Source organism: Microcaecilia unicolor, chromosome 5, assembly GCF_901765095.1.
Source record: "Microcaecilia unicolor chromosome 5, aMicUni1.1, whole genome shotgun sequence".
Taxonomy (NCBI): domain Eukaryota; kingdom Metazoa; phylum Chordata; class Amphibia; order Gymnophiona; family Siphonopidae; genus Microcaecilia; species Microcaecilia unicolor.
In genome coordinates, this window is record NC_044035.1 from 37480318 (window position 1) to 37505350 (window position 25033).

At 45.7% G+C, this 25033-nt stretch overlaps 1 protein-coding gene across 3 annotated transcripts in view; it reads right to left on the minus strand.

Moving 5' to 3' along the window:
• SLK (STE20 like kinase) overlaps nucleotides 1–25033 on the minus strand; it is a 322672-nt gene that overhangs the window by 120782 nt on the left and 176857 nt on the right. For all 3 annotated transcript variants that reach the window (XM_030202789.1, XM_030202788.1, XM_030202790.1), the window contains exon 10: nucleotides 10744–10874. In XM_030202789.1, the coding sequence (XP_030058649.1) occupies nucleotides 10744–10874 (131 nt within the window). The remainder of the gene's footprint in view (nucleotides 1–10743; nucleotides 10875–25033) is intronic.

Here is a 25033-nt window from a genome sequence, read left to right on the forward strand (position 1 = left end):
TTTCATTGCCGCAGCAGCACACTAAGCAGAGGGTTTCAAAGTATCATCAACAATGACTCCTAGATCCTTTTCCTGGCCGGTGACTCCTAACATGGAACCTTGCATCACGTAGCTATAGTTCAGGTTCCTCTTTCCCACATGCATCACTTTGCACTTGCTCACATTAAACATTATCTGCCATTTGAATGCCCAGTCTCATAAGGTCACCTTGCAATTTTTCACAATCCTCTTGCTATTTAACAGCTTTGAATAACTTTGTGTCGTCAGCAAATTTAATTACCTCACTAGTTATTCCCATATCTAGATCATTTATAAATATGTTAAAAAGCAGCAGTCCCAACACAGACCCCTGCGGAACCCCACTATCTGCTCTTCTCCATTGAGAATACTGACCATTTAACCCTACTCTGGAATAACAAACTTGATGCTGCTCTACCAAAGGAACTGGACAAATAACCCGAAGATCCAGCAGCCAGCAGACCGCATCTCTGACGGCAGCGGTCTTGATGTGAGAACGGCAAGGGGATAGCATGAAGGCATCCGACAAAGGATGAGCAAACTCTAATGCATACCCTTCTCGAATAACTCTAATAAAACCTATCGGTCAAGCAAGCTGAAACGCAGAATTAGGAACCTCCCACTGCGCCTGAATAAAGTTTGAGACATCCTGACGCACAGGAAAGGATTTACCTGCTGTGCGAATACCACTGAATAGCCAATCCATTTTTTTTTGGGGGGGGGGGGGGGGGGAGGGGGGGCACAGACACCTGAAAATCCTGCTCATCAAAACGCAAAGAAGAGGAAACCTGTGAGATAAGCTCTTGAAAGTTATCTTTAAGTAAAAATCCTTACCACCGAAGGATCCTCTCCTATAGGAAGAGATCCTTCACCTGCTGCCGTGTGCTCAAACTCCTCGGAAAACTTGTCCTGAAAAGAAACCTCCTCATCTAAGGCAGGCATCTCCTGATCCGGAGAAAAAGAAAAAACATCTGGCTCCTCCTCAGAAAATCTAAAATGCTTAGAGCTACAGAATTACTTTCTAGAGCCCTTGTCCCAGACGGGACCACAGGTGCTGCTTTGTGCAGGAGAAAAATCCTGGGACATTATGTGGTTGGACAGGTTACTGTATAGGATGCTGCTCTGGAGACCACACCTAATGAAATGATGCCAAATACGAGAGAGACTAGAAATACCTGAACAGTCTAAATAAACAGGCAACAAACATTTCTCCATAGAAAGGAAGCTTTAAAAACAAGCCACTGTGAAAATCTGCAGGGATAAAGCCAGAAGAAATGACAGGAATTTAACCTTCACAAATAATGGTGGGATATGTGTGGTATATCAAATCCCGTGCTCTTTTCATAACTGACCTCCTGCCACCTGGTGCAGGAGGTAAAGGCTAAACTGCTAACATTTAAGGAAGCTTAGGAGAAGCACAATGGATCTGCAGCAAAGAATAAATGAAAGAGTGGTAGGGGTTAATTTAGGAGGCTACCTCTTAGGGAGAGACAAGTATCTGGCACTTCTAAGTCCTGGCTACAACTAAGCCAGTAGAAATTGGATTGAGACAGCAGCAGCTCAAACCGTTAACGTGTTATACCAACCAGTAGCAAGCATTAAGATATGAGTGCTCAAGTTGTTAAAAAGAAAAACAAAGCTCAAAAAATAACCCTGCTGAGAAAACGGGAATCTGAGAGAGATAAAGGCAAAGGAGCCAGATGAGCAGCAGACAGCGATTTATTCAAGATGGCGGCGTTTCCCGCCAAAATCAGCAGCAAAGGGGAAGGGGACGCAACCGCTGACAAGACAGCGGCATTGGGCCCCCCCAACGGCGAAACTAACGATTTCCCCACTGGCACCGAGCCTACACCTTGACAAACGCGCAACAGCGAAATTTCCCGACATCGGGGAAAGAACAGCTGATCAAGAAAACAAACCGCGAAGGAGCTACACTGCTCGGCTCCTTAAAGCAACAGACTCAAAACGGCTCTGCCAAACTAGCAGACCGAGGGGTCCAAAATATTTCCTTCTCCTACTAAGTGGCTGCCTCTCCCCACCTCCAAAGCACCTCCCTTGAGGAGCTTAAGTTAACTTTTCTCTTTTAGCTGTGTAGGTAAAAAATGAAGATATTTACCTGTAGCAGGTATTCTCCGAGGACAGCAGGCTGGACATCACCACGGGTAGGGTCGTCGTCTGCGACGGCCCAGGAGCTCCGGAAATCTACAAAAAACTTTTAGAAGCAGCTCAACGGGCACGGGAACAATGCACCGCTCATGGGTGAGTGACTTCCCGCCCGCGACGCCCGCACGCTTCCCTCAGTTAAATAACAAGCAAACTAGAACAGAACTCCTCCTAAGGGGAGGAGGGAGGGTTGTGGTGATGTCCAGCCTGCTGTCCTCGGAGAATACCTGCTACAGGCAAGTATCTTCATTTTCTCCGAGGATAAGCAGGCTGGAGATCACCACGCATGGGGTATCCCTAGCACCCAGGCTCACTCAAAACAATGAACAGAGGTCAACAGCGAGGACATAACTGAGATTGACCTGAAAACAAACACAAATGAGAGTGCAGCCTGGAACAGAACAGAAATGGGCCTAGGAGGGTGGAGTTGGATTCTAAACCCCAAACAGATTCTGTAACACAGACTGCCCAAACTGACTGTCGCGTCGGGTATCTTGCTGAAGGCAGTAATGAAATGTGAATGTGTGGACTGATGACCACGTCGCAGCCTTGCAAATCTCTTCAATGGAAGCTGACTTTAAGTGAGCCACTGAAGCAGCCATGGCTCTAACATTATGAGCAGTGACATGGCTCTTCAACATCAGCCCAGCTTGGGCATAAGTGAAGGAAATGCAATCTGCTAGCCAATTGGAGATTGTGCATTTTCCGATGGCAACCCCCATCCTGTTGGGATCAAGAGAAACAAACAACTGGGCGGACTGTCTATAGGGCTTCGTCCACTCCAAGTAAAAGGCCAATGCTCTCTTACAGTCCAAGGTATGCAACTTGTCCTCACCAGTGCGGGTATGAGGACGGGGAAAAAATGTTGGCAAGACAATTGACTGGTTAAGATGGACCTCAGACACTACCTTTGGCAGAAACTTAGGATGAGTGCGGAGGACTACCCTGTTATGATGAAATCTGATATAAGGAGCATCAACTACAAGGGCTTGGAGCTCACTGACTCTACGAGCTGAAGTAACAACCACCAAGAAAATGACCTTCCAGGTCAAGTACTTCAGATGGCAGGAATTCAGTGGCTCAAAAGGAGCTTTCATCAGCTGGGTGAGAACGACGTTGAGATCCCATGACACTGGTGGAGGTTTGACAGGGGGCTTTGACAAAAGCAAACCTCTCATAAAACGACAACTAAAGGCTGTCCAGAGATAGGCTGTTCTACACGGTGTTGATAAGCACTGATTGCACTAAGGTGAACTCTTACTGAGTTAGTCTTAAGACCATACTCTGATAAATGTAGAAGGTATTCAAGCAGGGTCCATGTAGGACAAGAAAAAGGATCTAGGGCTTTGCTGTCACACCAGACGGTAAACCTCCTCCATTTGAAACCATAACTCCTCTTCGTGGAATCTTTCCTAGAAGCAAGCAAGACGCGGGAGACACCCTCTGAGAGACCTAAAGAGGCAACTTCTAAGCTCTCAACATCCAGGCCGTGAGAGCCAGAGACTGGAGGTTGGGATGTAGAAGTGACCCCTGGTTCTGAGTGATGAGGGTCGGAAAACAGTCCAATCTCCACGGTTCTTCTGACGACAAGTCCAGAAGAAGAGGGAACCATATCTGACGAGGCCAGTAAGGTGCTATCAGAATCATGGTTCCGCGGTCTTGTTTGAGTTTCAGCAGAGTCTTCCCTACTAAAGGAATGGGAGAATACGCGTACATGAGACCCTTCCCCCCAATGAAGGAGAAAGGCATCCGACGCTAGTCTGTCATGGGCCTGAAGCCTGGAACAGAATTGAGGAAGCTTGTGATTGTACTGAGTAGCAAAAAGATCCACCGAGGGGGTGCCCCATGCTCGGAAGATCTTGTGGACAACGTCCATGTTCAAGGACCACTCGTGAGGTTGCATTATCCTGCTCAACCTGTCAGCCAGACTGCTATTTACGCCTGCCAGATATGTAGCCTGGAGAAGCATACTGTGCTGGCGAGCCCAATGCCACATCCTGACGGCTTCCTGACACAGAGGGCAAGATCCGGTGCCCCCGCTTGTTCGTGTAATACATGGCAACCTGATTGTCTGTCTGAATTAGGATAATTTGATTGGACAGCCGATCTTTGAAAATCTTCAGAGCATTCCAGATCGCTCGCAATTCCAAGAGGTTGATCTGAAGATGCGTTTCCTGGAAGGACCAAACTCCTTGAGTGTGAAGCCAATCGACATGAGCCCCCCACCCTAGAAGGGATGAATCCGTCGTCAGAACCTTTTGTGGCTGAGGAATTTGGAATGGGCGTCCCAAGACCAGATTGGAGCAAAAGGTCCACCAGTGAAAATTCGGTGGAAAGATGGATGACATCCTCTAGATTCCCGGTAGCCTGATACCACTGGGAAGCTAGGGTCCACTGAGCCGATCTCATGTGCAGCCGTGCCATGGGAACCACATGAACTGTGGAGGCCATATGGCCGAGAAGTCTCAACATCTGCCGAGCTGTGATCTGTTACAACGCTCGAGTCAAGGACACCAGGGACAGAAGGTTGTCTGCTCTTGCCTGGGGTAGATAGGCTCGAGACGTCTGTGTGTTCAACAGAGCTCCTATAAACTCTAATTTCTGTACGGGAACCAGATGGGACTTGGGATAATTGATGACAAACCCCAGAAGTTCCAGCAGTTGGATAGTGAGCCGCATGGATTGCTGAGCTCCTGCCTCCGAGGTGTTCTTTACCAGCCAATCGTTGAGATAAGGGAACACATACACTCCCAGCCTGCGTAGCGATGCTGTGACAACTGCCAAGCATTTTGTGAATACCCTGGGCGCAGATGCGAGACCAAAGGGTAGTACGCAGTACTGAAAATTCTGAGTTCCCAGGCGAAATCTGAGGTACTGCCTGTGAGCTGGAAGCACCGAGATGTGAGTGTAGGCATTCTTCAAGTCCAGAGAGAATAGCCAGTCGTTTTCCTGAATCATGGGGAGAAGGATGCCTAGGGAAAGCATCCTGAACTTTTCTCGGACCAGGAATTTGTTCAGTCCCCTTAGGTCTAGGTTGGGACACATCCCCCGTTTTCTTTTCCACGAGGAAGTACCTGGAATAGAATCCCAGCCCTTCTTGCCCGGGTGGAACGGGCTCGACCGCATTGGCGCTGAGAAGGGCGGAGAGTTCCTCTGCAAGTACTTGCTTGTGATGGGAACTGAAGGATTGAGCTCCCGGTGGGCAAATTGGTGGTGCTGATTCCAGAATGAGAGCGTATCCAGACCGGACTATTTGAAGAACCCACCTGTCGGAGGTTATCAGAGGAGGCCTTTGGTGAAAAAATATAAGCCTCCCTCCGACAGGAAGATCGTCCGGCACCGATACTTTGATGTCTGCTATGCTTTTCTGGAGCTAGTCAAAAGCCCGTCCCCTGCTTTTGCTGGGGAGCCGCAGGGGCCTGAGGCACACGCCTCTGACGAAAGTGGGGTTGCTGGGGGCGAGCCTGAACAGGCTGTCTAGAAGCAGGAGTGTATCTTCGCCTGCCAGAGGATAGGGAGCACTCCTCCTCCCTCCGAAAAACCTCCTAGAGGAGGAGGTAGTAGCAGAAGGCGTCTGGCGGGTGAGAAAGTCTATAGCATCATGATGCTTTTTGAAGGAATCCACCATAACCTCAACCTTCTCTCCAAAAAGATTGCCCCCCCCCCGGCAAGGAACATCCGAAATACGGTGCTGGGTCTTCTGATCAAGGTCCAAGACAAGCAGCCAGGAGAGTCTACGCATCACGATACCCTGAGTAGCTGCCCGGGATGCAGCGTCAAAAGAATTAAAAGCTCCCCTGCAGCCTTCTGCTGCCTGACCACCTGGTGAAAAGGCTCGGCAAGCTCAGGAGGAAGAGCCTCAACCAAACCGGACAGTTGCTTTATCGAAAGTGGATGGTGGTGTACAGCTGGCATGTTTGAATCTTGGCCGCGAACATTCCGGCCTGATACGTACGCCTCCCAAAAGAATCCAAGGTCCTAGACTCTCTGCCCAGGGGCGCTGAGGCACAGTCCCTAGTACTCTTGGACCTTCTGAGAGCAGGTCATGAGGAATCATGAATCATGAGCAACGGACCCAGCACAGACCCCTGAGGGTAGTTAGTGGGGTCCCGCAGGGGTCTGTGCTGGGTCCGTTGCTTTTTAATGTATTTATAAATGACCTAGAGATGGGAATAACTAGTGAGGTAATTAAATTCGCCGATGACACAAAATTATTCAGGGTCGTCAAGTCGCAGGAGGAATGTGAACGATTACAGGAGGACCTTGCGAGACTGGGAGAATGGGCGTGCAAGTGGCAGATGAAGTTCAATGTTGACAAGTGCAAAGTGATGCATGTGGGTAAGAGGAACCCGAATTATAGCTACGTCTTGCAAGGTTCCGCGTTAGGCGTTACGGATCAAGAAAGGGATCTGGGTGTCGTCGTCGATGATACGCTGAAACCTTCTGCTCAGTGTGCTGCTGCGGCTAGGAAAGCGAATAGAATGTTGGGTGTTATTAAGAAGGGTATGGAGTCCAGGTGTGCGGATGTTATAATGTCGTTGTATCGCTCCATGGTGCGACCGCACCTGGAGTATTGTGTTCAGTACTGGTCTCCGTATCTCAAAAAAGATATAGTAGAATTGGAAAAGGTACAGCGAAGGGCGACGAAAATGATAGTGGGGATGGGACGACTTTCCTATGAAGAGAGGCTGAGAAGGCTAGGGCTTTTCAGCTTGGAGAAGAGACGGCTGAGGGGAGATATGATAGAAGTGTATAAAATAATGAGTGGAATGGATCGGGTGGATGTGAAGCGACTGTTCACGCTATCCAAAAATACTAGGACTAGAGGGCATGAGTTGAAGCTACAGTGTGGTAAATTTAAAACGAATCGGAGAAAATTTTTCTTCACCCAACGTGTAATTAGACTCTGGAATTCGTTGCCGGAGAACGTGGTACGGGCGGTTAGCTTGACGGAGTTTAAAAAGGGGTTAGATAGATTCCTAAAGGACAAGTCCATAGACCGCTATTAAATGGACTGGAAAAATTCCTCATTTTTAGGTATAACTTGTCTGGAATGTTTTTACGTTTGGGGAGCGTGCCAGGTGCCCTTGACCTGGATTGGCCACTGTCGGTGACAGGATGCTGGGCTAGATGGACCTTTGGTCTTTCCCAGTATGGCACTACTTATGTACTTATGTACTTATGAGGAAGTTGGGCCTTCACCATCACAGGCTCACCATGGACGCAGACTTCTTGTTGACAACTAAATCAGAAAGAGGGCAAGACCAATTCCGCAACATCACTTCCCTGAGTGTATTGTGCAGGGGGCCGTTGCAACCTCTTTTGGCGGAGAAGGATAACCCAGGACCTCGAACATCTCGGCCCTGGGCTCATCCACAGCCTCCATGGGAAAAGGAATGTCCCTAGACATTTCCCGCACAAAAGATGAAAAGGAGAGACACTCAGGTGGAGATTGCCTATCCTCAATAGGTGGAGTGGGATCAGACGGAAGCCCCTGAGAATCTTCCTCCGAAAAGTGGACCCCTGCCTGGACTCCGGCGAAGCTTCCTCCACCGACGTTGAGGGAGAGTCCACCCGGGTGGTAACCGGCTCAGGTACTGCAAGCGGTACCGAGGGCGGAGACCTCCACACAGGAGGTTGGGAGGCAGGGATAGTACTGGGCAGACTTATACGGTCTGTGCCAGAGCCGGTGGTGGGAGGCGGGGCTGGAGGTTGGGAGGCGGGGATAGTGCTCGGCAGACTTATACGGTCTGTGCCAGAGCCGGTGGTTGGGAGGTGGGGATAGTGCTGGGCAGACTTATACGGTCTGTGCCCTGAAGAGCACAGGTACAAATCAAAGTAGGGTATATACAAAAAGTAGCACACATGAGTTATCTTGTTGGGCAGACTGGATGGACCTTACAGGTCTTTTTCTGCCGTCATCTACTATGTTACTATGAGATGGGCCAGACGCCGTCTCAGCGGTAGGTACCGCAGGCGCAAGCACCTGCAGTACCGAGGCAGAAGGACAGATCATTCCTTCCAAAAATCCTGGAAGCATGGCCCGGAGACACTCATCGAGGGCTGCCATCGGAACAAGCTGTGGGGCTGGTACAGGAGTCGGTGCCAGAATCAGATGAGGTTCAAGAACCGGTACCTGGCTGACAGACGACCGACGCGTCGGCACCTCCTGAATAGAGGGTGAGCGGTCCTCCCGGTGCCGACGCTTCTCGGGTGCCGACTCCCTCGGCTCCCCGGAGCTCTCAGTACCGTGACGGGAAGGAGATCGATGGCGACGCTTCTTAGCCTTCGCCTGTCATCGACACCCCTCGGTACCGATGAAGAGGACGTGGAATCCTCACGCCTCTTCGGGGCCGGGTCCGACTCAGAGCGGTCCCGGGGGACCTGCATAGCAGTAGGCCTCGAGACGGGTGGAGACCCACTCGATGTCTCGCTGCTCCCAGCTGTAACAGGTCTCTCGGCAGCCATTAACTGGACTCTCGATGCTGCTTCCCTCGACGCCGATGTCGATGCCAAGGTCGAAGGACCAGACCGATCTGGGAAAAGCTTCTCGCGCTGAGCCTCTCGAGACACCTGGGTCCATTTTTTCATCAATTTACAAAGCTTACACGAAGCAGGTAAATGGTCGGGCCCGAGGCACTGGAGACACCAAGCGTGAGGATCGGTCGACGAGATGGTCCGGTTGCAGCGGGAACAGCATTTGAAGCCACTGGGAGTGCTCGATGACATGAGAGGAAAAATAGCGGACGAAAAATCAAATGGCGCGATGGTGCTGACAAACCGGCACAAAACAAAGGAAGGCACGCGACCGGGCGGCCCAAAGGCGACCGCGACCGATAGGAGAAAGAAACTTATCAAAGTCGAAAAAAAACCCTACGAAAATAAGGTTTTTTTTTTTTGTAGACAAAGTAGAAAATAAGAAAAACGGGCAAAAAGAACAGGAGCGCGTAAACGCGATGAAAAACATCTCCTGGGTCACAGACGCGAGGAGAAGTGAAAAAAACAACCCCTCTTCGTGAAGCAGATAAAAAAGAACTATTGGAAGCGCACGGGCGGGAAGTCACTCGCGCATGCGCGGTGCGTTGTCCCAGCGCCCGTCGCACTGCTTCTAAATGTTTTTTGTAGATTTCCGGAGCTCCTGGGCCGTCGCGGACGACGACCCTATGCATGGTGATCTCCAGTCTGCTTGTCCTCGGAAAATGCCAGCAATAAAATATTTTTAAAATCCATTGAAAATAGCTAGCAAGCAAGAGATATAAGGGAGAAAAAGGGGGAGGGACCCGGCCTTCTGAGTGTAGCACCCCCGAGGCAAAAAGAAGCCCCCACGGACCTCAGCCTCTACAGCAGGCTTTATTTTTTTTTTTTTTAAGGGCACAGAAGACAAAAATACATTAAAGAATAACCAGACAATGAGCAATAAAGAATTACAGAATAAAGTAATAAAGAACTGAGACTAAAGGGCTCACCACCTTCCACCTGCTGGAGACTGAGATTACTGGATCTCTCTCTGGCTGGCAAGGGCTCTTATTGGCTAGCTGGCGTTACACAGTTTTTTTCTCAGTCTCCACCTGCTGGAAGGCATGCACAACCCATCAGTCACATTCTGGGCCGGTCCAGAGGGACACTAAGGAAATTTTTGTTGGAGAGTGTCTGTCTGGGGAGGAGAGTAGGTATCACTGTTCCCTCTAAGATGTGTGGGAGTCCTCTAACTGTATTGCTGCTGGGGAGGGGGTGTCAATACTGTGTTTTCAATCGCTAGAAAAAGGAAGGCAGAGCTTGCCTGTCCCTCACTATTGAAAATGTGATAGTGAAACGACACCCTCTATTGGCAGGGCTGTAGGTGGAGGACTCCCACATAGCTTAGAGGAAAGAATGGTAGGCACTCCTGTGCTGAACAGAACGTCTGCATTACTGCATGCTAACTGGTTAGAATAGGATTACTGCGTGAGCCCTTACCACCCAACAAATAGACATCTATAAAGTGCTCCTGTAGTAATTCTTTTCAAAGGCTGAACACACTAATGCCAACATTAGCATACGGCCATTAATAGAAAATAATGGCCTTAGCCATTTAAAACAAACTGCAGAAAATATTTCTTCACTCAACGTGTAATTAAATTCTGGAATTCATTGCCAGAAAATGTGGTAAAAGCAGTTAGCTTAGTAGAGTTTAAAAAAAGATTTGGATAATTTCCTAAAAGAAAAGTTCATAAGCAATTATTAAGATGAACTTGGGAAAATCCACTGCTTATTTCTAGGATAAGCAGCATAAAATCTGTTTTACTGTTCTAGGCTATTGCCAGGTACTTGTGACCTGGATTGATCACTTTTGGTAATAGGATACTGGGCTTGATGGACCATTGATCTGCCCAAGTTTGGCAATGCTTATATTCTTATGTGGGAAACACCCATGTAAAGGCGCACTAAGGTCACTTTTTAGTACTGCTTACTAAAAAGACCTCAAAGTAAATTTCTTCCAGTCCTTACTGCTAAGGTAAAAAGTAAAAACCACGTTCCTTAAGCTACTTCTTTTGTCTTATGATATATATGGTTCCAACTCACCTAAGAAATCGCATTTCTTCACTCTTGGAATCATTGTCAGTAACAATCTTGGATGTGGTCACACTCACTTCTACTCCATCAACCACAAATTTTCGAGTTTTTTTTAGTGTTTTTTTCTGCCTCCTTGTTTCCTGAAAGATAAGATAATATATTATGCTAATCTACTGAAGGTTATGACCCACTCTGTCATTTGCTATCTTAAGTACGGAACATCTTTTTAAACAAAATTTTAAAAAGCAGTGATTTAGGAGGAAACTTTTAAAACTGTATAAACGGGTTAATGTGATGGATCAGCAGCACCATAAATCAGAAAAGCAATGAACATTTTTACTTGCATTATTGCCTGTTTCATTTATTTTTCACTGTATTCAAATGAGCCCAGTAAAAATAATATAGTGTGTAGGTTTGAAAAAGCAAACTACACCTCATTGAGAAGAAATTTCATGTATAGTTTTACATGTTAATAGTTAATAGTGTATATCATAAAATCCATGAAAAGGTGCAAAACCTCCATATTTCTAGTTTTTTTTATTTTAGTATAGCTATATTGCATTTTCTGAGCTGAGAGCAGCCATGAAATTGCAAGACAGCGAGAAGTTTGTGGTTTGACATTTGGTCTATGCTAACTTGTGATAAGCTGCTGGTCAGCAACTAGGAGCCAGAGACTCCTGTGACTAAGGACACCTACAGAATCCAGATAAACAATTAGAAGGAGAAGTAAATTGGTGTGGGTAAAATTGTAGGCTCAGCAAGAGGGTGGAGGGGACTATAATGACTGTGCATAATAAGGACATAGGTCAACCCATATCAAATGAAAACTTATGCTTTACACGACTGTCAAAGAATTTGAGGAAATAAATGATAGACGTTGATGGAACATGCTGGAAACTGGATTCAACATACAGGAAACAGAATATTCTGGAAAGATGCATAATTAAGATAATGAAGAAAGGAAGAAAAAGTATTTAAGAAGAAACAGAACCAAGGATGGCGAGCCTCAGTGTGTCCACTAGCAGGTGGACATATTGACAGTTAACAGGGAAAACTCTGTTTTTATTTGCTACATAGTATACTCTATTGGAATTTTATTTGTTGATATTTCAATAACTACTGATTGGCTTCTTTGACAATTTGAATAAACATTTATTATGCCTAATACTTATTTAGTAGCTAGAGTTTTTCTTGCCTGGGGGGCAAGGGCCCACCCTCCAGGAGACCCCCAGAAAGTTACTCCTGTCTCAGAAGCAAAGACAGAAGCAGACAATAGTTAATCAGCTGCTGTTCATGATTTTCCATCACAGCAGTTCGTTAACTCCTCATTTGCAAAACTACATAGAGTGAAGATACATACCTGTAAGCAGGTATTCTCCGAGAACAGCAGGCTGATTGTTCTCATGATTGGATCGTCGTCCGCGAAGGCCCAGGAGACCAGCAAAATCTCTCAAGCAAAACAAAAACTCTCTAGAACGCTCCGGCGCGCGGGCACAGCGCACCGCACATGCGTGAAAGGATTCCTGCCCGCAGCATGAGCGTGACATCATCAGTTTAATAAAAAAGCAACCAGAGAATTAGAACAACTCCAAAGGGGAGGTGGGTGGGTTTGTGAAAACAATCAGCCTGCTGTCCTCAGAGAATACCTGCTACAGGTATGTATCTTCACTTTCTCCAAGAACAAGCAGGCTGCTTGTTCTCATGATTGGGGTATCCCTAGCAGCCAGGCTCACTCAAAACAAAGAACATTGGTCAATTGGGCCACGCAACGGCAAGGACATAACAGAGATTGACCTGAAAAGAAACACAACTAAGTAAGAGTGCAGTCTGGAACAGAATAAAAATGGGCCAAGGAGGGTGGAGTTGGATTCTAAACCCCGAACAGATTCTGCAGCACCGACTGCCCAAACCGACTGTCGCGTCGGGTATCTTGCTGAAGGCAGTAATGAAATGTGAATATGTGGACTGATGACCACGTCGCAGCCTTGCAAAGCTCTTCAATAGAGGCTGACTTCAAGTGAGCCACTAATACAGCCATGGCTCTGATATTATGAGCAGTGACATGGCCCTCTAGAGTCAGCCCAGTTTGGGCATAAGTAAAGGATATGCAATCTGCTAGCCAATTGGAGATAGTGCATTTTCCAATGGAGACTCCCCTCCTATTGGGGTCAAAAGAAACAAACAATTGGGCAGACTGTCTGTAGGGCTTTGTCCACACCACGTAAAAGGCCAATGCTCTCTTACAGTCCAAGGTGTGCAACTTGTCTTCACCAGGGCGGGTATGAGGATGGGGAAAAATGTTGGCAAGACAATTGACTGGTTCAGATGGAACTCCAACAACACCTTTGGCAAGAACTTAGGGTGAGTGTGGAGGACTACTCTGTTATGATGAAACTTGATATAAGGTGCATGCACTACCAGGGCTTGGAGCTCACTGACTCTACGAGCTGAAGTAACAGCCACCAAGAAAATGACCTTCCAGGTCAAGTACTTCAGATGGCAGAAATTTAGTGGCTCAAAAGGAGCTTTCATCAGCTGGGTAAGAACGACATTGAGATCCCATGACACTGGTGGAGGTTTGAAAGGGAGCTTTGAGAAAAGCAAACCTCTCATGAAGTGAACAACTAAAGGCTGTCCAGAGATAGGCTTACCCTCTACACGTTGATAAGCACTAATTGCATTAAGGTGAACTCTTACGGAGTTGGTCTTGAGACCAGACTCTGATAAGTGTGGAAGGTATTCAAGCAGGGTCCATGTAGGACAAGAAAAAGGATCTAGGCCTTGCTGTCACACCAGACGGCAAACCTCCTCCATTTGAAACCATAACTCCTCTTCGTGGAATCTTTCCTAGAAGCAAGCAAGACGCGGGAGACACCCTCTGAGAGACCTAAAGAGGCAACTTCTAAGCTCTCAACATCCAGGCCTTGAGAGCCAGAGACTGGAGGTTGGGATGTAGAAGCGACCCCTCGTTCTGGGTGATGAGGGTTGGAAAACAGTCCAATCACCACGGTTCTTCGGAGGACAACTCCAGAAGAAGAGGAAACCAGATCTGATGCCAGAAGGGAGCAACCAGGATTATTGTTCCGCGGTCTTGCTTGAGTTTCAGCAAGGTCTTCCCAACTAGAGGTATGGGAGGATACGCATACAGAAGGCCTGTCCCCCAATGAAGGAGAAAAGCATCTGACGCTAGTCTGTCATGGGCCTGAAGTCTGGAACAGAATAAAGGGACTTTGTGATTGATCTGAATGGCAAAAAGATCCACCAAGGGGGTGCCCCACGCTTGGAAGATCTTGTGGACAACGCCCATGTTGAGCGACCACTCATGAGGTTGCATGACCTTGCTCAACCTGTCGGCCAGACTGTTGCTTACGCCTGCCAGATAAGTGGCTTGGAGAAACATACTGTGACGGCGTGCCCAAAGCCACATCCGAATGGCTTCCTGACACACAGGGCGAGATCCAGTGCCCCCCTGCTTGTTGCTGTAATACATGGCAACCTGATTTGTCTGTCTGAATTAAAATGATTTGGTTGGATAGCCGATCTCTGAAAGCCTTTAGAGCATTACAGATCGCTCTTAATTCCAGGAGGTTGATCTGCAGACCTCTTTCCTGAAAGGACCAGGCTCCCTGAGTGTGGGACCGGGACAAGATGGGACTTGGGATAATTGATCACGAACCCCAGTAGTTCTAGTACCTGAATAGTCATCCGCATGGACAGTAGAGCGCCTGCCTCCGAGGTGCTCTTTACCAGCCAATCGTCGAGATAAGGTAACACATGCACTCCCAGTCTGCATAGTGATGCTGAAACAACTGCCAGGCACTTTGTGAAAACCCTGGGTGCAGACGCGAGACCAAAGGGCAGTACACAGTACTGAAAGTGCTGAGTTCCCAACCGAAATCGAAGATACTTCCTGTGAGCTGGGAGTATCGAGATGCGGGTATAGACATCCTTTAAGTCCAGAGAGCATAGCCAATCGTTTTCCTGAATCATGGGAAGAAGCATGCCCAGGGAAACCATCCTGAACTTTTCTCGGACTAGGAATTTGTTCAGGGCCCTTAGGTCTAGGATGGGACACAGCCCCCCTCTTTTCTTCTGTTCAAGGAAGTACCTGGAATAGAATCCCAGCCCTTCTTCCCCTGGTGGAACGGGTTTGACTGCACTGGCCTTTAGAAGGGCCGAGAGTTCCTCTGCAGGTACTTGCTTGTGATGAGCTGTAAAAAAGAGCTCCCAGTGGGCAATTCAGAGGTTTGGATTCCAGACTGAGGGTGTAACCTGACCGGACTATTTGAAGAACCCACCGATCGGAGTTTATGAGAGGCCACCTTTGGTGAAAAAATATCAACTTCCCTACGACCGGCGCTTCTCGGGTGCCGAATCCCTCGGCTTCCCGGAGCTCTCGGTACCGCGCATGGAAGGAGATTGATGATGGTGCTTTTTAGCCTTCGCTCGACGCCCGTCATCGAGACTCCTCGGTACCGAAGAGGAGGATGTGGAATCCTCACGCTTCCTCGGGGCCGGGTCCGATGAAGGTCGGTCCCGGGGGGCCTGCATAGCAGTAGGCCTCAAGACAGGTGGAGACCCGCTCGATGTCTTGCTGCTCCCAGCTTGGTATGGTCTTTCGGCAGCCATTACCTGCACACTCTATGTCGACACCGAAGCCGCCGACCTTGGTACCGATGTCGATGCCAATGCCGAAGGACCGGATCGATCAGAAATAAGTTTCTCACGTTGAGCCTCCCGAGCCACTTGGGTCTGTTTGTTCATCAAAAGTCACAGCTTACAGGCAGATGGTAAGGCCCAAGGCACTGAAGAACCCACATGTGGGGGTCGGTACCTGAGATGATCCGGTTGCACCGAGTACAACGCTTGAAGCCGCTGGGTGTCCTCGATAACATGGAGGGAAAACCGGCGGCTGCGAAATTAAAAGGCTTGATGGTGCCAAATAAAAAGGCACAAAAAAGGAAAAAAAATACCTCGACCAAGCAGCCTAAAGGGCGGCCACGACGAAAGAACAAGAAAACTTAAAAGGGGAAGAAAAACTAAAGAAATACGTGGAAAACTACTTTTTTTAAATAACAAAACTTAACTAAATTAAAGAAGGAAAAGTGAAAAAAATGAAGCGTTAAACGCTGAACTGGGTCTTCTGAGCCGAGAAAAGAACACAGTTAAAGAAATACGTGTCTCTTCAGATCGCGGATCAAAAGAACTGAGTAGGGCACGTTCGCGCATGCGTGTTGCTTTCGGCCCGCGCAACGCAGCATTCCAGAAGACTCTGGTTTTGCTTTGCAATGGCTGCCGTCGCGGATGATGACCCATCAGTGAGAATATTCAGCCTGCTTGTCCTCGGAGAAAGATACTTACCAATAGCAGGTATTCTCTAAGGACAGCAGGCTTCATATTCTCATGTATGGGTAGACGCTCATCCGTGTCGTCCGGTCCGGCATTTATGCCCCAGTAAAAAAACAGAGCATTGTGAAGCTCGAGCTGCACTCCAATGTGCATACACGAGTGCCTTCCTGCCCACCGCTAGAATGCAGTATTCTCAGTTTAATTTTAAGGTAAAAAAAGGGAAAATAAAATAATGAAATAGACAACTCCAAGGGGTGGTGGGCGGGATTGTGAGAATATGAAGACAGATGTCCTCGGAGAACACCTGCTGCCGGTAAGTATCTTCGCTTTCTCCAAGGACAAGCAGGCTCTCATATTCTCACGTGTGTGGAATCTCTACCACCCAAGGCTCACCCAAAACAACAAACATTGGTCAATTGGGCCTCGCAACAGCAAGGACGTAACACAGATTAACCTGCAACTATATACAATCTGAATGAGAGTGCAGTCTGGAACAGAATACGGCATAGGAGGGTGGAGTTGGATTCTAGACCCCAAATACATTCTGCAACACTGACCACCCAAACCGACTGTCTCATCGGGTATCCTGTTCAAAGCAGTAGTGAGCTGTGATTATGTGGACTGAAGACCACATTGCAGCCTTGCAAATTTCTTCAATGGAGGCTGACCTCAAGTGGGCTAACGACGCAGCCATGGCTCAGATGTTATGAGCTGTGACATGACCCTCCATGGCGTTGGTCTTGAGAACCAACTCTGACAAATGTAGAAGGTACTCAATCAGGGTCTGTGTAGGACACGTAAGAGGATCGAGGGCCCTACTGTCACACCAAACAGCAAACCTCCACCATTTAAAAGGTGATCAGCAGGTTCTCCGACACACACTGTAAACTAGGTATCTGTCCCAGCTACCTAATGAAATCCGCACTTAACCGCTTCACAGGAGACCTCACATCCCACCTAAATTACATGCTCCACCAAGGTCTCTTCCCTAAGGAAAATGGCAATATTCTACTCACCCCAATACCAAAAATACCAAGAAAAAAAAATGAAATCACTAACTACCGTCCAGAAGCATAGATCCCGCTGGCAGTCAAACTGATGGAAAGCTTGGTAACCAAACAACTTGCAAATTACATAAACAAATATTCAATACTACACGAATCACAGTCAGGGTTTCGCCCCCTCCACAGTACTAATCACACTCCTAGCCAAATTCAAACAGGAAATAGCAACAGGCAAAAACATCCTTCTCCTCCAATTCAATATGTCCAGAGCATTTGACATGGTAAACCACAACGTATTAATAAGATTACTAGATAAATTCGGGATTGGTGGAAACATACTCAGCTGGATCAAGGGCTTCCTAACCACAAGAACATATCAAGTAAAACCAAACTCAAGCATATCACCACCGTGGAAAGCAGACTGTAGAGTACCGCACGGATCACCGCTATCACCAATACTTTTCAACCTAATGATGACCCCATTAGCCAAGTCCTTATCCAACCAAGGCCTTAACCCTTCCATATATGCAGACGATGTCATAATACACATTCCGTACAATACCAATCTGACAGAAATCACCAACGAAATCAAGATCAGCTTGATCATCATGGACTCATGGGCAAATGCATTTCAACTAAAACTCAATAAAGAGAAAACTCATTGTCTCATCCTCTCATCTCAACACAGCGCAGACAACCCTACAAACATCATCAACCCAGACTACACCCTTCCTATATCAGACAGCCTGAAAATCCTCGGAGTTACAATAGACCTTAACACTAGAGAGCCAAGCGGCATCCACAACAAAGAAAATGTTCCACTCAATGTGGAAACTCAAACGCCTGAAAAATTCTTCCCGAGGGATACGTTCCGCAACCTGATAGAATCAATGGTGCTAAGCCACGTAGACTACTGCAATGAAATTTATGCAGGATGCAAAGGGGTCATTCCATGTCAAGTGGTCTGGTGGTCCCTGCGTGACCATCACGGATTTCAATGAAATTTTCTGTGAACATTCATACATGTCCCCAGTGAACATTGGTAAAGTTTTACGTTCGCCGATGCAATACTTGCTGAGATATAGTAATCTGTTTGACCCCATACTGCAGCCTTCTATGGTATGACTCCGAGATTTCGGCAACTTTGAGACACTATCTCCACCAATATTTTGTTGAGAGAAACAAAACTTGGCCATCTTGTACAACTTTTTGTGCTCTATTAAACAAAATAATAAAAAATCTTCATGAGCGATTTCCATGAAGAAAACTTGGAGCAAGATTGGTCCGAAAAATTTGCGGCACGAAAAAATTGTAAAGTTTGGCTTTTTATATCTCTGGAATTAAAGGTGTGATAAACGTGAAACTTTGCACACAACTACTTATCAACACAAGGTTTTCAAATATAAAATTTCATTCTCCTAATATTTTCCATTAGTTCACAAATTGAGTGTAAAGTTGATGATTTTTGCAAAAACGCCAAAAATAGGGTATTTTTAGCCCACTTTTACAAAAAAAAAAAAAAAAGACCTTCTGGGAACTCTTTTTAATCATTTTCATTAGAAAGAGCATGGTTCAAACCCCTTAAAAAAGTAGGGTTGATTTTTCATCGCTGGCATATAAGGCCCTAGAAATAGGGACAAAGTTGAGGACGTTGCTATCTCAACATCATATACTTCAACATGCATTTTTCTATATTGTGTCATTTTCTTTCCATTTCTGCTGAAGTTTAAAGTGTATAATTCATTTTTTGTATGCTATATGAATCTGTTAGTCTACTAGCGGTGCTTCTACACTAATGACATTGGTTAAATATTCTTTAAGTACCTTATTGATGCCACGCATTAGCATGTTTCGGCTATAGGATTCTGTACTGTGCAGGTGTAGTTGTATGTTTCTGTCATAACATAAGAATCTTTATAACTTCTCTTTTTCAGATTCGCATTAATTTAATACACTTACTTCATATGATTAATTATTGCGATTTTGCTTAGTATGCGAAAAATGAATGTCAAAGAGTCAACTGACAATCCCACTTTGCCCATTTGCGTTGTTGGAAAAAAATTGTCGTCAACTTGCCAACATGGTTCATTTTATTCTAAAGAAATTGGGCTGCATTATGTGCACAGCTTGTCCACCAATGAAAAAATGCTCATTACTCAGCGATAGGAGGTTGAGTTCACAGACGACGACCAAATCTGCCTGCATCACAAAGCGATGTATTTGGAAAAGTACGAAATGAAGCAAAAGTCGTGCTGCAACCAATTCGACAAACAAAATCACATAGTTAAACATGGACTGTTCAAAGTCGATCTAGCCATGTCTGATGATTTGAAAAAATTGAAAACAAATGTGAAGCCAGGCCAAATAATGTGTTCCAAGTGTAAAGCCAAATATGTTTCTATGGTCAAAAGCAAGGCAGAGTCATCGTCATCAGAAAATTACAATATGGACATTTCAGACACTCTTGATCAAAGTTTGACTGATTTGGGGACTTCTCCATTAAAAATTCGGAGGTTGGCCAGTAGGGATAAAACTGGATATTTGAAACGAAAAATTGAACACCTGCAGAAAGTGGTAGCAGAAAAAATAATGGTAGCCACTGCAGTATCAGCTGAAGATATTGGACATACTAGCAAGTCAGCTGCTAAGGAATGCCTGTCATGCCAAGATTACACTGACCTAATCGAAGATGTGAAAACGAAAATTAAAATATCCAATAGATCCATGAAAATTCAATTATTGACTTTGCCCCCAAAGTGTTGGTCAATACCAGTGACAGCAAAAAAGTTTAGCGTTTCAGAACATATGGTTAAAACAGCGCAAAAATGAAAGCAAAAGAGAGGCATTTGTGCACTACCGGATGCAAAAGTTGGCAAACTGCTACCAAAGACAATCGCCGACAAAGTTCGAGATTTCTACAAGGATGATGAATTTAGCAGGATGTGCCCTGGTAAAAAAGATTTTGTTTCTGTTCGGCTTGATGGCATCAAGGTTCAAAAACAAAAGCGGTTGCTACTGTGCAATCTGAGAGAACTGTATGTAGCATATCGAAACAAATATGGTGCTGAAATTGGTTTTTCCAAATTCTGTGAGCTCAGACCAAAGTGGTGTGTTACTGTCGGTGCCTCAGGCACACATTCCATCTGTGTCTGCACCATCCATCAGAATGTTAAGCTTATGCTACAAGGTGCCAACATTAAAGAAGACTACAAGATGCTCATGGGAAAGGCAGTTTGCGATCTGGACGCCAAAGATTGTATGTTGCAGCGATGCCAAAACCGTCCTGGTGAAGAGGCTCTGTTAGCATATTTGGAAGAAATATTTGAGGACGGACTCAGAAGAATCAATAGAATTCAAACAATGGGTTCATACTGACCGTGAAACGCTCGAAACACATGTTCTCACTGTTGACAACTTTATTGAAAAACTCGCTAGCAAAATTTGGAAACTGACTGGCCCACCACTTCATTTCAAAACATCAAAGTGAATATTTGAAGTCATTAAAAGCTGGCCTAAAAGAAACCAAACTTATCGTACTGATGGATTTTGCGCAGAATTACTCGTTTGTTGTCCATGACGCTGCTCAAGGCTTTCACTGGGAGAATTCACAATGCAGAGTGCATCCATTCGTCACTTATTATATCAATAAAGATGGTGTGCTGCAAATTGTCAACTGCTGCATAATTTCTGATCATATGCAACATGATACAGTTTCCATGCACATGTTCATTCAGAAGTTGATTGAATTTTTGACAAATAAAACGAAGATTACAAGAATATACTACTTTAGTGACGGTTCAGCAGCACAATACAAAAATTGCAAAAATTTCGTCAATCTGCGCAATCACAAGAATGATTTTGAAATTAAGGCCGAATGGAACTTTTTTGGCACGAGTCATGGCAAGTCACCATGTGATGGAGTTGGTGGCACGACTAAACATTTGGCTGCTCGAGTCAGCCTCCAGCGACCATTAACCGACCAAATACTGACGCCAATAGATCTGTTTAACTTTTGTGACAAAAACATTCATGGAATTAAATATATGTATGTTCCGACTGAAGAAATCCAAGATAACAGGATGCTGCAAGAAGAAAGATGGAAAGCTAGCTGCACAATAGCTGGCACAAGAGATCATCACCAGTTTGTGCCAGTTGATTCAAATTCGATTTCTGTCAGCAAAGTTTCAAATGACACGATTAACTTTGTGGCCAAAATTTCTGATATAGTCGATCCTAATTTAAAATTGGCCAAACTATTGCCTGGTTGTTATGTTGCCTGCATTTATGACAATAAGTGGTGGGTTGGCAACGTTGTAGAAATTTCCATCGAACAAAATGATGCATTGGTAACATTTATGCATCCACCAGGCCCGGCTCATTCATTTTATTGGCCAGAAAGAAAAGATGTTTGTTGGGTTCCAGCACAACATCTTATTTGTGTGCTTCCAGCGCCATCAGTTACGTCGTCAGGCCGCCAGTATCAATTCCCAGAAGTGACACTAAAGAAAGTGGCTCGTAAATTCAATAATAAATAAGCAATCGTTGGAATTTGGCAGTTCATACAAACATTACGGACTTCGGCTTGGGAACCATTTAAGAAAGCCACTTTAGGCTTAGGAACCTAGGATAAGCTGCCCAATCGTCGGCTTGGGAACCGGACAGATACCCACACAAGGCTTTGGAACCTTGATGAAGAAACCAAACTAGAGGCTTGGGATCCTCATCCAAGAAACCCACCCGTGGCTGGTATTGCACAGCTATCGGGCGTGACCCCTATGGCGATGGGGTTACTGGTTCAAGTTCCTGAAATGGTAGTGACAATGTCACCATGGACCAACGCAATTTAGGTATTAATAATGTCTATATAAAACAAAAATAATAAAATGCACGTGATGTTGCGATAGCAGCGTGCGATAGCAACGTCCTCAACTTTGTCCCTATTTCTAGGGCCTTATATGCCAGCGATGAAAAATCAACCCTACTTTTTTAATGGGTTTGAAACATGCTCTTTCTAATGAAAATGATTAAAAAGAGTTTCCAGAAGGTCTTTTTTTGTAAAAGTGGGCTAAAAATACCCTATTTTTGGCGTTTTTGCAAAAATCATCAACTTTACACTCAATTTGTGAACTAATGGAAAATATTAGGAGAATTAAATTTTATATTCGAAAACCTTGTGTTGATAAGTTTCATGTTTATCACACCTTTAATTCCAGAGATATAAAATGCCAAACCTTACAATTTTTTCGAGCCGCAAATTTTTCGGACCAAGTTTGCTCCAAGTTTTCTTCATGGAAATCGCTCATGAAGATTTTTTTATTATTTTGTTTAATAGAGTGCAAAATGTTGTACAAGATGGCCAAGTTTTGTTTCTCTCATCAAAATATTGCTGGAGATACAGTGTCTCAAAGTTGCCGAAATCTCAGAGTCATACCATAGAAGGCTGCAGTATGAGGTCAAAGAAGATTACTATATCTCAGCAAGTACTGCATCAGCGAACGTAAAACTTTACCAATGTTCATTGGGGACATGTATGAATGTTCACAGAAAATGTCATTGAAATCCGTGATGGTCGAGCAGGGCACTTCTCTGAAATCAGACCACTTGACATGGAATGATCCAAAGAACAAACATTAAAGAAATTCCAGACCGCTCAAAACACGGCAGCTAGGCTTATATTTGGAAAAACGCGATTTGAAAGCGCAAAACCCCTCCGCGAAAAACTACACTGGCTCCCGATCAAAGAACGCATTGTCTTCAAAACCTGCATCCTGGTCCACAAAATTATCTATGGTGAAGCCCCAGGATACATGACAGACTTGATCGACTTACCAACACATCAGAATCTACATGATCATATCTAAATCTGCACTACCCAAGCTGCAAAGCACTTAAATACAGATCAACTTACGCATCCAGCTTTTCCTACATAAGCACACAACTGTGGAACACACTACCAAAAGCCTTGAAAATTACGCACGACCACCTAAACTTTCAGAAATCACTAAAAACTGACCTGTTCAAAAAGGTATACCCCACCGATCTAACATAAATGTCTGATCCCTGCAACACAACAAAACTAAAATACATAATGGACAAAACTCAACTCTTCTGATGTACGTTTCCCCAATGTGGCCATGCCACATGAACTTTATCTTACCATAACATCACTTTGTATTTGTTCTCACCGGAGTCTGCAAACACCTCTCCAGTACTATGTAAGCCACATTGAGCCTACAAATAGGTGGGAAAATGTGGGATACAAATGTAACAAATAAATAAATAACACCTCTTAGTGGAATCTTTCCTGGAAGCCAGCAAGACCTGGGAGACACCCTCCGAAAGACCCAAGGAAGTGAATTCTAAGTTCTCAACATCCAAGCTGTGAGAGCCAGAGACTGAAGGTTGGGATGTAGAATCAACCCCTCATTCTGAGTGTTGGAAAACACTCTAATCTCCATGTTCATTCGAGGATAATTCCAGAAGAGGGAACCAAATCTGTTTCTGCCAGTACAGCACGATTAGAATCATGGTTCCGTGGTCTTGCTAGAGTTTCAACAAAGTCTTTCCTACTAGAGTTATCAGTGGATCAGCGTACATGATACCTGTCCACCAATGTAGAAGGAAGGCATCTGACGCTAGTCTGTCGTGGGTCTGAAGCCTGGAACAGAACTGAGGGACCTTGTGGTTGTTCTGAGTGGCAAAAAATATCCACTGAAGGGGTACCCCACGCTCAGAAGATCTTGAGGGCCATGCCCATGTGGATAGACCACTCGTGCAGTTGCATGATCCTGCTCAGTCTGTTGGCCAGGGTGTTGTCTATTACCTCTCTACCTCATTTCCCCTTACGTTCCCGCCCGTAACCTCCGCTCACAGGACAAATCCCTCCTCTCAGTACCCTTCTCCACCACCGCCAACTCCAGGCTCCGCTCATTCTGCTTCGCCTCACCCTATGCTTGGAATCAACTTCCTGAGCCCTTACGCCAAGCCCCCTCCCTACCCATCTTCAAATCCTTGCTGAAAGCCCACCTCTTCAATGTTGCTTTCGGCACCTAACCTTTATATCTTTCATGAAATCTAGACTGCCCCTATTTGACTGACTGTACATTTGTCCTTTAGATTGTAAGCTCCTTTGAGCAGGGACTGTCCTTCTATGTTAAATTGAACAGCGCTGTGTAACCCTAGTAGCGCTTTAGAAATGTCAAGTAGTAGTAGTAGTTGCCTGCGCACGCCAGATAAATGGCTTGAAAGAACATGCCGTGCAGACGAGCCCAATGCCACATCCAGATAGCTTCCTGACACAGACAGCGTGATCCGGTGCTCCCATGCTTGTTTATGTAAAACATTGCAACCTGATTGTCTGTTTAAATAAGAATAATTTAATGGGGCAGCTGATCTCTGAAAGCCTTTAGAGTGTTCCAGACCGTTCGAAGCTCCAGGAGGTTGATCTGAAAATTAGTTTCCTGGAGGGACCAAGTCCCTTGAGAGTGGGAAGGCAATCGACATGAGCTCCCCAGCACAGGAGAGATGCATCTGTTGTCAGCAACTTTTGCGGCAGAGGAATTTAGAATAGAAGTCCCGGAGTAAAATTGGATTGAATTATCCACCACTGAAGAGAGTGAGTAAAATCTGGGGACACTTGGTTGACTTCTTCCAGGTTTCCCGTGGCTTGATACCACTGAGAAGCCAGGGTCCACTGAGCTGGTTTCATGTGAAGACGAACAATGGGTGTTAACATACACCGTGGAGGCTATGTTGCCCAGCAATCTCAACATCTGCCGAGCTATGACCTGCCGAGAGGCTTGAACCTTGGATGCCAGCAAGACTAGGATTGTCTGCCCTGGCCTCTGGGAGATAGACTCAAACCGTCTGTGTGTTGAGCAGGGCTCCTCTGAATTCCAATTTCTGGACAGGATGCAGATGGGACATGGGGTAGTTTAAAACAAACC